Raw genomic sequence first — 13824 nt, 5'->3', positions numbered from 1 at the left:
AAGAAATTGCCACTGCGTCTTTAGACCGTTTTCGTCAGACGAGAGGTTAGTTTCTAAGCGTTTCGATGGACTTAATTACTTCAGTGAGATCGTTCTTGCAAATGTGATATTCATTATAGCAAATATTAGCAATCTACTCTGTCAATTATATTGCTAGTAATTAATGACAGCAAAAATTGTTTAATAATCCTTGTGTTTTTGCAGACACAGTCCTGACTCGAATTACTGGTTGCTGTACATATCTATCCACATCATGACTGTTGAGAGAGACTCGTGAAGATTCAAGACAGCTCTTAGAGGATTTGCAGTTTAAAAGTGAAATAATTGTGAAATAAGTGTGTGAATGATTAAACTGTGTTTTATTGAAGTTGTTGTGCGATTTTAAAGGAATAATAAATGTCAAATACAGTGAGTGACTAATAAAAATCTCTTTTTCCACATGTTTAAGCTGTCCTACACCCATAATTTTCCGCCACTTACTTATTGGTAAACACTTGTTGGAGAGTGACATGCCGCCCCCCCCCCTTTCTCCACAATCTTGGTGTGACCCTGACCTGTAACATATCCCGAAGTCTACAATATGCATTTTGAGGCTGTTGATATGAAAAAGGGAAGTACAGAGCTTCCAGTTAAAACAGGAACAGCTTAAGTGCATTACTTGAAAGTAACACAGGAAAAGCTTACATATGTTGGTGGTAGTAGTGTCGGCAAAAAGTTCTTGTGTGTGAAGTTGCCATGTAGAACACCAGGTGTAAAACTTTTCCCCCGAGTCTTGACCTGTGTCGGAACAAAAGTGAGGCATTCATATGACTGTTTTCATTTCTCTACACTTATACAGATGTCTGAGTTCTGCTGTGTTAACATTGCAAAGTCCTGTAGGCATGTGGAGTATTAACCAAAACTGTCATATTGGAAGCAGAATCAAACACATTTGTTACGTTACTTGATATTTTCAGGAGAAAAAGGCAATGTTGCTTCTAATTAATAAAATACATTCAGTCACAGCAGTATTTGACCAACCATAACTAATGCTGAATGTGCATGTCGTCATATAATATAAAGGGCTTATTTCAATAGTGGTACAAGTCCATTACCTCCACTTTTCTGTCTATAATGCTTCTGAAATTAGTGATCCAAACAAACATAAATAAAGGTTCATCTCTAGCAAGAAGCCATATGCTTGAGTATTTCTGGTACCTCAACTGCAGATTTTTCAGCGCTCATTTAACTTTACGACTCTGTATCTCAAAATGAACAAAAATGGACTTGTACCACTATTGAAATAAGCCCTCCATATGCACACACAGCACATCGATCTCGTGAGGCACAAGGCTCTCATAACGAAGTACCTACGTCGGTCAACAGATGACACTAGGAAAAGTATGTTAACTGCACTTTTTAGTTGCTACTTGCGACTCTTAGTTGCGACTTGTCACTGAAATCGCAGAAAGCAGTGCTAAATTCGACCAATAGATGGCTCACGTCTTTGAATGTGAAATAACACTTGCGACTGCTAACTGTGACTGTAATCGCAGTTAGATTCTGTAAAGTTGCTACTGTGATATCTGTGACTTCTCAGTCACTGTGATTTCTAACAGATACGCGATTTCCTGCCCACCACTAAAGGAGAACGAAGTTGAGCTTTTTGTGGTATGACAAAAGTTGTGTCTCTTAAGTTGCGCCACTAAAAACTGAGAGTTCTCCCACGCAACTGCAGTGTGCCATTAGCTGTGGTGGCACTTTCGTTGCATGTGTGATCTCGGCTATAAGACATGCGGTGTCAAATGCTGTGACGTCCGCGCCACGGTCTGTCTTTGTCGCTCCCCCCAGCGAGATATCTCCGATTGACGGATACGACCTGGTCTACAAGGCAGTGCATTTGGAAGTACAAGTGCAGAGATGATGAGATCATTTATTGGTAGGTTTGTGTAGAATAGAATCTTTGCTGACATTTGTTAGCGGGAATATGAATCAATGTTTATGAAATACTGAAATAGTCTAGAAAGTATAAGACTGGTGGGGAAACAGCTGTCATAATGGCGGAAGATGGCGACCAGGTAAATAGTTATTGAAGGACTATGAAATTTTTTTGTCATCTTGTTATCAATAGTACCTTTATATTTGAGGTTATGAATGTGCAAACAAGTGGATTGTTTTTATTTAAGCTCAGCTGCTACTTTTATTTGACACTGCTGGATCAAGGTATTTACCGTTTCAGTTAGTATGAAATACACGATTAGCGTCAGCATATAGTATTCTTCCTCAGTTACTCCGCCGACATGTAGCCGGCGCATGACCGCACATTTGTGTTGTTCCCCATTTTCACTTTCTAGCTCGTATTTGACATGAATACTGTGACATTATCCCTGATCTAACATTTAATGTTTTAAGAATTTTAACTTTAAATGATTATATAGTTATTTTGCCACAGTTAGACTGCTGTTTTGCACTGGGACCCATCATTGACACTGCATATATTTTTAAATAATCATTTCACCGGCATGATTTGATTTCCTTTGGTTCACGTAGTCGAAATTATACTCGGTTTTTTTGATGCTATACACGAATTAGTACTACTTTATATAAATAGTGTTCATGTTTCCTCATCTGGCATTACTTCTGAAATGCCATTGTCATAAACTATATGTTTCTGATTTGCTCTTGATCTGTAAAAATATTTAAAGAAGTATTCCCTCTGTTAATTACTGTACCATTTCTTGTCTTAACTGACAAAATCTGATGCCTACTCTGTGTGATAATGTGTGAGGTGATGCAGTGGTAAGACACTAAACTTCTATTTGAACTGACAACAGCTCAAATACCCTTTCAGTCATCATGATTTTCCTAAATCATTTAAGGCAAATTGTGGTGGTTCTGCTGAAAATTACAGGACCAATTTTCTTATCCTTCACCAATCAGAGTTTCCAATAACCTAATTAATTTTAAACACTGTCTTTCTTCTTCCTAAAATGGCAAGGAACAGTTAGTATGAGTTATCACTTTGTCTAGAATTAACAGATTTTGAGAACGCTTTTGACTTTTTTGCAGCAAGATATATAAAATGGCATTTGAGAAATGAACCATTGTAGCTATGATTTGTTACTGTACTGTAAAATACACAGTTGAAAGCTATAGCCTCTATTTAACTGCAGTAACTTAAATTAAACTTCAAGGCAATGAAATTATGTACATGAAAACTATTCTCAGCAGTCCTAAAGCAAGTTGTTAGATTCTTCATTCGTGAATGCTGAGGAGGAGACTTCCCATACAAACAATTTAATGCTTTGAAAACTGCTGGTGTCACTTCGTATCCTAATACGTGCATTTGCTGTATGCCACTCATACTGAACACCATTATGGCTAAATACCTACACTATACCTAAACTAAATTCTCTGTATGTGCTCCAAAGTGCATGCCACAGACAAGCACAGCTGAATGATGCTGCTGGCTAAAGTGCCATGAGGTACACCGTCCATTACTACTGTGCATTGCCCCACCACCAACATTCTTACCTGTACGTCACTAGCAGCTGTATGCTGTCATTGATTGCGATGGCAACTTTATATTTCAGATTATTGGTAGTTATTCCTGCTTATCTATCACTTGAGATTTGTTCTAGTAACTAAAAGGAACTGGAGACAGTGGCCAGTTTTATACCTGCAGTTGATACATCATCCTTTCTGTGTTCTTTTCTGGATGGCTTGCATTCAGTCCTCCACTCTTTTGTGGATCTTGGAGCAAGTTTGAATGTTAGATGAGGACTTGTATTTTAATCTTCTAAGTACAAACAGATCTGTGTCTTCTTACTCCTATGCACTAATTTGCCTTTGCTTGTCAATGCTTTGTGTCCTCTTGCTTCCTAAAATACGCTTTTTCGCCAGTGAAATTTCATCATGGTTTAGGTCCCATTCTAAGTGATGAAATAACAGTATCAATACATTTCGTCTACCTGCTTGTTACTTTTAGGTTCCGGCTATTACTGTTAAGGAGCCTCTGGATCTAGTTCGCCTAAGCTTGGATGAAAGAATTTATGTCAAGATGAGGAATGAACGAGAGCTTAGAGGAAGGCTTCATGTAAGTAGAAGCATGAATTAGATGGAATATTGAGATTGACTTTTTATTTAGTTGGTGTAGTTCTATAAACTCTGATGTTTGAGGCTCACCACTATTTCATTTAAGCCATTTATTTATTGCATTGGTTTTATTTAAATGAGACTGTATAGATTCCAGAACAATATTTGTTAAGTAGTAGTAGTAGTAGTAGTAGTATATAGTCTCAGAGGAAGTATTGACTCAGAGTAATACTAAAACGTTAGGATGAGTGAAAACCCACTTAATGACCGAGGTACTGGTTAGTTAAAAACAAACTAACTCTTATTAGGGAGAAATGCAGTTCAAATCCACATTTGGCCATCTAGATTTAGGTTGCCTGTGGTTTCACTGAATTGTTTAGGTTAAATGTTGGCATGGGTATTTTGAAAAGTAAATGGTTAGTTTCCTCCATGAAGCTGAGATTATGTTCTGTACTAATTTTGTAGTTCAGATATTAAAACCTAATATTACTTTTAAATACAAGGCTTTGTCCATCTTGGACAACACAATTAGCTGATTCTTTTGCGTTATGCCAGCAGCCTAATTGTTTTAAGCCAGAAACAAACCTTGGTCCTGTTCATCATTGTAATCACTGACGTGTTCCTTGTGTTTCTTGTTATAACCTTTTATTTCCTTAAGTTATATATATGCTGGTGACATATTCTACGACATTGTCATTGATGTAGATGACTGACTAAATGCAATTTATGTTAAAAAGGACAAGCTGTTCTCCCTCCATCCTTTATTTAAAATTGCAATCCAGCTGCTGTATGGTCCAGTTCGTGCTTAGAGCTGAGCAAGTATTAAGGAAAAAGAGAAATTCATAAGACTAGAAGTAGTAGTGAGAGATGGCATACAAGCTAATTCATTACCTTCATCTATGCTGGGAATGTCCTATAACACAATCAGAATAATCCAAATTTGGTTGCCTCACTTTACTCAAAGTAGTATGACTAGGAAGTAGGATGTAACCCTTGGCCTAGGGGTAGCATGTTTGATTAGAAATCAAAACATCCTGGGTTTGGACCTGGCTGCTGCTTCAAGTTTGAATAAAAATGTCCAGAATATTGACCAAAGACTTCCGGCATAAGAAATCACATGCATCTACCAACAGTGTGTAGTCAAAGAGGGCGGAGGAGTGTGCTGAGTTTCTGGGCACTCTCTTGCCCTTGGAGTGGTAATCTGTCCCTAAAAGACAGAAGAATTAGAATGATCAACAGCATGAGGATCCAGAAGACAATGTAAAACCACTGCATTAAAGACACATTATGTGTATCCACAGAACATGTAGACTGTAATTGAAAAAGTGTCATGACAGTCTCTCCATTGGGAAAAGATACAGACTAGCTCCCATTCAGATCTCCAGGAGGGGACTACAAATGGGGAGATGACCATGAGAATAAGACTGAGTAACCAATGAAAGTATAACATTCTACCAACTGGGACGTGGCTTGTTAGACGTTTGAAAGTGGTAGGGAAGCTAAAAAACCTGAAAAGGGAAATGCTAAAGCTCAATCTAGTTACAGTGGTGGTCAGTGAAGTGAAAAAAGAAGACAAGGATTTCTAGTCGGAGGAGAATAGGGTAGTATCAACAGCAGCACAAAATTGCATAGTGCTAGTAAGATTCCTTATGAATAGGAAGGCAGGGCAGAGTGTTACTGTGAATAGTACACTGATAGGGCTAGTCTCATCAGAATTTACAGCAAACAAACACTGACAACAGTAGTTCAGGTGTACATGCTGATGTCACAAGCAAAAGATGAAGAGACAGAGAAAGTATATGAGGATACTGAACAGGTAATTCAGTGCGCAAAGGGGGATGAAAATCTAAAAGTCATGAGGAACTGGATTGTGGTTGTAGACAAAGGAAAAGAAGAAAGGGTTGTGGAAGAATATGGACTTGGTAATAGGAATGAGAGAGGAGAAAGACTAATAGAGTTCTACAATAAGTTTCAGATGGTAATAGTGAATACTCTGTTCCAGAATCACAAGATGAGGAGGTATTCATTAAAAAGGCCGGGAAATACAGGAGGATTTCCGTTAGATTGCATCATGATCACGTCGAGATTCCAAAATCAGATATCGGACTGCAAGACGTACCCAGGGGCAGGTATAGACTCTGATCAAAATTTGGTGTCGATGAAGAGTAGGCTGAAGTTTAAGAGACTAGTCAAGAAGAATCAATGCGAAGTTCTCTGAGGCTATAGATACTGTGATAATGAATAGCTCAGTAGGCAGGTCAGTTGAATAGGAATGGACATCTCTGAAAAGGGCAATCACCAAACTTGGAGAGAGAAACGTAGCTATAAGGAAAGTAACTGCAAAGAAATGATGGATAGCAGAAGAAATACTTCAGTTGATCAATGAAAGAAGGAAGTACAAAAATGTTCAGGGAAATTCAAGAGTACAGAAATACAACTCATCTGGTAGTCAAATAGGAAGTGCAGGGAAGCTAAAGTAAAATGGCTACATGAAAAATGTGAAGAAATCGAAAAAGAAATGATTGTCATAAGGACTGAATCGGCATATAGGAAAGTCAAAATAACTTCTGGTGAAATTAAAAGAAAGGGCAGTAACATTAAGGGTGCAATGAGAATTCCACTGTTAAATGCAGAGTAGAAAGCAGACAGGCATAAAGAGTACAGGGAGAGCCACTATGAGGGTGAAGACTTGACTCATGCGATAGAAGAAGAAACATGAATCAATATAGAAGAGGTAGGGGATCCAGTATTAGAATCAGAATTTAAAAGAACTTTGGGAGACTTAAAATCTAATAAGGCACAAGGGGTAGATAACATTCCTTCAGAATTTCTAAAACTATTGGGGAAGTGGCAGCAACATGATTATTCACGTTGGTGTGAGACTGGTGGTATACCATCAGACCTTCAGAAAAAGTCACCCCCACAATTCCCAAGACTGCAAGAGCTGACAAGTGTGAAAATTATAGTACAGTAAGCTTAACAGCTCCTGCATCTGAGTTGTTGACAAGAATAATACAAACAAAAATGGAAAAGAAAATTGAGGATCTGTTAAATGACGATTATTTTGGTTTTAGGAAAGTAAAGGCTTCAGAGAGACAGTTCTGAAGTTGCGGTTGATAATGGTAGAAGACTGAAGAAAAATCAAGTCACTATCATAGGATTTGTTGACCTGGAGAAAGCATTGGACAATGTAAAACGGTGCAAGATGTTCAGAATCCTGAGAAAAATTGGGTTAAGCTGTAGGGAAAGATGGCTAATACGCAATTTGTACAAGAACCAAGAGGGGACAATAAGACTGGAAGATCAAGAACGAAGTGCATGGATTAAAAAGGGTGAGATGTAGCCTCTGGCTCCTGCTGTTCCATCCATATGTCAAAGAAGCAATGATGGAAATAAAAGAAAGAGTTTGATTGAAATTCAAGATGAAGGGATATCAGTGTTTTGATTTGCTGATGACATTGCTATCCTCAGTGAAAACAAACAGGATTTGTTGAATGGAATAAATGATCTAATGAGTACAGAATATGGACTGAGAGTGAATAAAAGACGAACGTAATGAGAAGTAGAAGAAATGACAACAGTGACAAATTTAATATAATAATGGGTGATTGCGAAGTAGATGAAGTTAAGGATTTCTGCTACCTGTGCAGAAAAATAATCCACGACAGACGGAGCAAGGAGGGTGTAAAAAGCAGATTAGCACAGGCAAAAAGGGCATTCCTAGTGAAGGGAAGTCTACTGGTATCAAACATAGATTTTAATTTGATGAAGAAATTTCTGAGAATGTATGTTATGAACACAGCATTGTATGGCAGTGAGATATGGACTGGGACAAATGGAATGGGAGAGAATCGAAGCAGTTGAGATGTGGTGCTACAGAAGAGTGTTGAAGATTGGGTGGACTGATGAGGTAAGGAATGAGAGGGGTCTCGCCAGAATTGAAAAAGTAATGTGTGGGAAACACTGACAAGAAGAAGGGACAGAATGATGGGACATCTGTTAAGATATTAAGTAATAACTTTCATGGTACTGAGGGGCTGTTGAGAATAAAATCTGTAGAGGAAGACAGATTGAGATACATCCAGCAAATAATTGAGGGCATAGGTTGCAAGTTCTCTGAGGTGAAAACATTATCACAGGAGGGGAATTCATGGTGGACCATATCAAACCAGTCAGAAGACTGATAACTCAAAAAAGAACTGGCAAATACAAAGATAACCTCATGGCCATAGATCACTTTTACAAAGTTATTGGAAATGTTTTGATAATACAATTTAAGAGCAACAAAATACATACATACAGGTAGTCGTCCGTGTTGTTATAGTAGAAACCACCCCAGCATTTGCTAGAAGTAATCTAGGGTAATCAGGGGAAACCTAAATCATGATGACCAGATGAAAATGGAGCCTCTACCCACCCAGTTTGTTTAAAGCAGAGCTATCTTATTCAGTGTATTCCTAGTGTACAGTACTGTTTCACATTAAAAGTTATTTAATAATGTAAAAGACTAGTGCTACACTTCATTCATATATCTCACATACACACATACACATTACGTAAGGACCATAGCAGTGAGGTGGCCCTTTTTTTCCCCCTGCAAAGTAGGCTCTTTAAGTGCGTGTATAGAGTTTCTTGGGAGCCTGAACAAATTAAGAAGAAAAATAAAACATATCCAACCAGATTAAAACTGTGTGTCCGACCGAGACTCGAACTCAGGACCTATGCCTTTCACGGGCAAGGTCCTGAGTTTGAGTCTCGGTCGGGCGCACAGTTTTAATCTGCCAGGAAGTTTCATATCAGCGCACACTCCGCTGCAGAGTGAAAATCTCATTCTGGATATCCAACCAGGTACTCTCTTTACAAGTTGTCTAAGTTCCTAGACTCACCAGTTGAAAAATTTGTTATGTAGTTACATGGTAAGCTGCAGTATTATAATAAAGTTGGATAACAAGTAGTAATGTAAACAGGATTCACTATTTATAGATGTAAGCAAATGTTTACTTTGTAAAATATCAATGTAATAGAATAAATATTAAGCTACGAACAAGAGATAAACAGCAACTACTTGATATAACTGAGGATGAAGCAGATTTTTTTCAAAGTAGGAGCTTTCTTGCTAATTTACTTTATTAAATCTAGCTGCCATGAGCATCAATAGCATTGAACAACATAGTATAGTTTGTTGTTCACACAGTGATAGTGCTGCTGTTGGAATGCATGCTGTCAACTTGGTGCCTTCACAGCATTGGGTGGCTACCTTCTTTTTATGACTGACTCCCTGGTGAGTGGCAGGCCCGAGCCTGTGCCAGCTAGCTGCTCAGCTTCGCTGTCCAACACAGAGCTGGCACCCACCATAGTCTTCTGTCGTGCCAGGTAGTGTGGTTAAAACACCATCTATCCTGATGCGTTGTATGCTGCAGCCACAAGGCACTTGAACAGCAAAGGGCTGCCTCTGTCATACATCAAACAGCATGCTGATGAGATGCAGGTTTGAGCTTGGACCAGCTAGCTGCTCAGCTTCGCTGTTGCTATCCAACACGCAGAGCAGGCACTCACCATTGTATATGGTCATGCCATGTACTGCAGTTTAACCACCTGTCCCAATGTGTTGTATGCTGCAGCCACAAGGTGGCTGAACAGCGAGGGGACACCTCTGTCACCTCTTAAAATGATGCACTACCATGTGTCAGTTACCTGTGGCTGCACCACAGTCCCCACCACCAGCTGCTGCCACTGTCAGCATGTGTACGTCACTGAATGGGCAGGCAGCTGACATCAGTACACTGCACGACCATGGCTGGTTACATCACAGAGGACAAGACCCCTCCCTCCAGCTATGATACTGTCTTTAAACTGTCATGAATAAAGGACTTCCTTAACCAGGGATGTTTTACTGATGGTCTGCCGTTCGTATCCAGTCAGTACCATCTCTGCAGCCCACACCTAGATGGGGAAATGGCTCTCTATCATGACTTGCCAACAGCCAGCTCACATGCCCTCTTAGGGGTCACCTCCTGACTTTTAACTTAAATAGTTTTCATGAAATTTTCTTGGAACATTTCTGCAACAAAGAGGCTGTGCTGAATGTTGACATCAGATCTTGCATTATGTTAAATGTTAAGTTTTGTAGTTCGTTCGTAGAGTTTATGTTAATACATTTAAGAGGGTAGACTCACTGATTTTAATGCCTGTCATTATTTGTGTGTATGTAATGTAAACGAACAAAAAATGTAATAGAGGCATTATTTTAAGGTTTAACTGCAAAGTTAGTGCCACTGTGGATATCCACATCCATGCAGACCTGTAACAATGGTCTTTTTACAGAACTAAATGGATGAGCATAGCAGCTGGTGCTTCTTGTTTTAGGCAATAGCTGCAATTATGAATGATTGAATAGCTTTAAAAAAATGTTTAAGAGAATGCCTTTGACATTCTTCGTCAAAGTCATGAAAGCACAAAAAATACTCATTCTTGTATTTTAATTTACATTTATGTGCCGTTGATGGGTATTATTCCAGACATACTAAGATTCAGTATCTTATGTTGTAAAATAGTTCAAATTTAAATTCATAGAGCTATACATATGTTCCGACTTTTAATGGTGCCAGTCACAGTATCTGGAAGTTCATTCACTGAATCTGTATAACTCAGAAATCTACACCTCTAAATTTGGTAGTGGAAAATTCTTGATGCAATATTAATAAAGGCTACAGGTACCACTCATTGCATAGTAAGGGTGTTGAGTCTTCAGTTATTATAATTATTATTATTATTCTTTCTTTCTTTTCTCAGACGTTATGTCTGGTCAAAAATGGAAAGTAACGCAGACCTTGATCAAGCATGACTTCCTTTTAACTGTACGGGGATTTCTGTAGTTGTATATACAAGTTTGGATGTAGCTGTATTGCATTGATGTACTGGTGGATATTGTGTGGTATGACTCCTGTAGTTGATAGTATAATTGGTATAATGTCAACTTTATCCTGGTGCCACATGTCCTTGACTTCCTCAGCCAGCTGGATGTATTTTTTAATTTTTTCTCCTGTTTTCTTTTGTATATTTGTTGTATTGGGTATGGATATTTCAATTAGTTGTGTTAATTTCTTCTTTTTATTGGTGAGTATGATGTCAGGTTTGTTATGTGGTGTTGTTTTATCGGTTATAATGGTTCTGTTCCAGTATAATTTGTATTCATCATTCTCCAGTACATTTTGTGGTGCATACTTGTATGTGGGAACGTGTTGTTTTATAAGTTTATGTTGTAAGGCAAGCTGTTGATGTATTATTTTTGCTACATTGTCATGTCTTCTGGGGTATTCTGTATTTGCTAGTATTGTACACCCGCTTGTGATGTGATCTACTGTTTCTATTTGTTGTTTGCAAAGTCTGCATTTATCTGTTGTGGTATTGGGATCTTTAATAATATGCTTGCTGTAATATCTGGTGTTTATTGTTTGATCCTGTATTTCAATCATGAATCCTTCCGTCTCACTGTATATATTGCCTTTTCTTAGCCATGTGTTGGATGCGTCTTGATCGCTTGATCGATGTGTGGCTGTGTTAGATGATACGGGTGCTTGCCATGTAGTGTTTTCTTTTTCCAATTTACTTTCTTCGTATCTGTTGATGTTATGTGATCTAAAGGGTTGTAGAAGTGGTTATGAAATTGCAGTGGTGTAGCCGATGTATGTATATGAGTGATTGCTTTGTGTACTTTGCTAGTTTCTGCTCGTTCTATAAAGAATTTCCTTAAATTGTCTACCTGTCCATAATGGAGGTTTTTTATGTCGATAAATCCCCTTCCTCCTTCCTTTCTGTTTAAAGTGAATCTTTCAGTTGCTGAATGTATGTGATGTATTCTATATTTGTGGCATTGTGATCGTGTAAGTGTATTGAGTGCTTCTAGGTCTGTGTTACTCCATTTCACTACTCCAAATGAGTAGGTCAATATTGGTATAGCATAAGTATTTATAGCTTTTGTCTTGTTTCTTGCTGTCAATTCTGTTTTCAGTATTTTTGTTAGTCTTTGTGTATATTTTTCCTTTAGTTCTTCTTTAATATTTGTATTATCTATTCCTATTTTTTGCCTGTATCCTAGATATTTATAGGCATCTGTTTTTTCCATTGCTTCTGTGCAGTCGCTGTGGTTATCCAATATGTAATCTTCTTGTTTAGCGTGTTTTCCCATGACTATGCTATTTTTCTTACATTTGTCTGTTCCAAAAGCCGTATTTATATCATTGCTGAATACTTCTGTTATCTTCAGTAATTGGTTGAGTTGTTGATTTGTTGCTGCTAGTAGTTCTAGATCATCCATGTATAGCAGATGTGTGATTTTGTGTGGGTATGTTCCAGTAATATTGTATCCATAATTTGTATTATTTAGCATGTTGGATAGTGGGTTCAGAGCAAGGCAGAACCAGAAAGGACTTAATGAGTCTCCTTGATCTATTCCACGCTTAATCTGTATTGGCTGTGATGTGATATTATTTGAATTTGTTTGGATATTAAGTGTGGTTTTCCAATTTTTCATTACTATATTTAGGAACTGTATCAATTTAGGATCTACTTTCTATATTTCCAATATTTGTAGTAACCATGAGTGGGGTACACTATCAAAAGCTTTTTGGTAATCAATGTATGCATAGTGTAGCGACCTTTGTTTAGTTTTAGCTTGATATGTGACCTCTGCATCTATTATCAGTTGCTCTTTACATCCTCGTGCTCCTTTGCAACAGCCTTTTTGTTCTTCATTTATAATTTTGTTCTGTGTTGTATGTGTCATTAATTTCTGTGTAATGACTGAAGTTAATATTTTGTATATTGTTGGTAGGCATGTAATGGGGCGATATTTAGCTGGGTTTGCTGTGTCTGCTTGATCTTTAGGTTTCAGATAAGTTATTCCATGTGTAAGTGTATCAGGGAATGTGTATGGGTCTGCAATGTAACTGTTAAATAATTTATGATATGAATTAATAGAGGGAAACATTCCACATGGGAAAAATATACTTAAAAACAAAGATGATGTGACTTACCAAACGAAAGCGCTGGCACGTCGATAGACGCAACAGTTTGTTGCGAAAGCTTGAATTTTGTGTGTTTGTTTGTGTGTCTATCGACGTGCCAGTGCTTTCGTTTGGTAAGTCCATCATCTTTGTTTTTAGGTATGTTAAATAATTTAGTTAGATGTGAATGTGTTGAGGTGAATTTCTTTAGCCAGAAATTTGCTATTTTATCTTTTCCAGGGGCTTTCCAATTGTGAGTAGAATTAATTGCTTGGGTGACTTCATGTTGCAAAATTATCACTTCAGGCATTTGTGGTATCATCTTGTACGTATCTGTTTCTGCTTGTATCCACCGTGCATGCCTGTTATGTTGTACCGGGTTTGACCATATGTTGCTCCAGAAGTGTTCCATGTCTGTTATGTTTGGTGGATTGTCTATTTTAATGTGTGTGTTATCTATTGTGTGTTAAAATTTCTTTTGGTTTGTGTTGAATGTTTGGTTTTGTTTCCTTCTATTTTCACTTTTTTTGTATCTTCTAAGTCGTTTGGCCAATGCTTGTAATTTCTGCTTCTTTTCATCTCATTGCTCTATCCCTTCTTGTTGTGAGATTTTACCTAACCTTTTTCGTTTTTTTTTTTCTGACATTTCATTTCTTATAAATTGTGTTAGATGTCCGATGTCTTTTCTCAGTTTTTCTATTCTGATCTGTAGCCTGTGTTGCCATGCTGGTTTTGTGGGTTTCTT

At 37.8% G+C, this 13824-nt stretch overlaps 1 protein-coding gene across 1 annotated transcript in view; it reads left to right on the top strand.

Moving 5' to 3' along the window:
- The first annotated feature begins 1849 nt into the window (after positions 1–1849).
- Positions 1850–13824, top strand: part of LOC124595586 (U6 snRNA-associated Sm-like protein LSm3) — a 39560-nt gene continuing 27585 nt past the window's right edge. Inside the window, exons 1-2 of the mRNA XM_047134381.1 lie at positions 1850–2057; positions 3968–4075. Coding sequence (XP_046990337.1) covers positions 2037–2057; positions 3968–4075 — 129 coding nt within the window. The 5' untranslated portion in view covers positions 1850–2036. The remainder of the gene's footprint in view (positions 2058–3967; positions 4076–13824) is intronic.

This window comes from Schistocerca americana, chromosome 2, assembly GCF_021461395.2.
Source record: "Schistocerca americana isolate TAMUIC-IGC-003095 chromosome 2, iqSchAmer2.1, whole genome shotgun sequence".
Lineage (NCBI taxonomy): Eukaryota > Metazoa > Arthropoda > Insecta > Orthoptera > Acrididae > Schistocerca > Schistocerca americana.
This window is presented reverse-complemented; position numbering and strand designations above follow the sequence as displayed.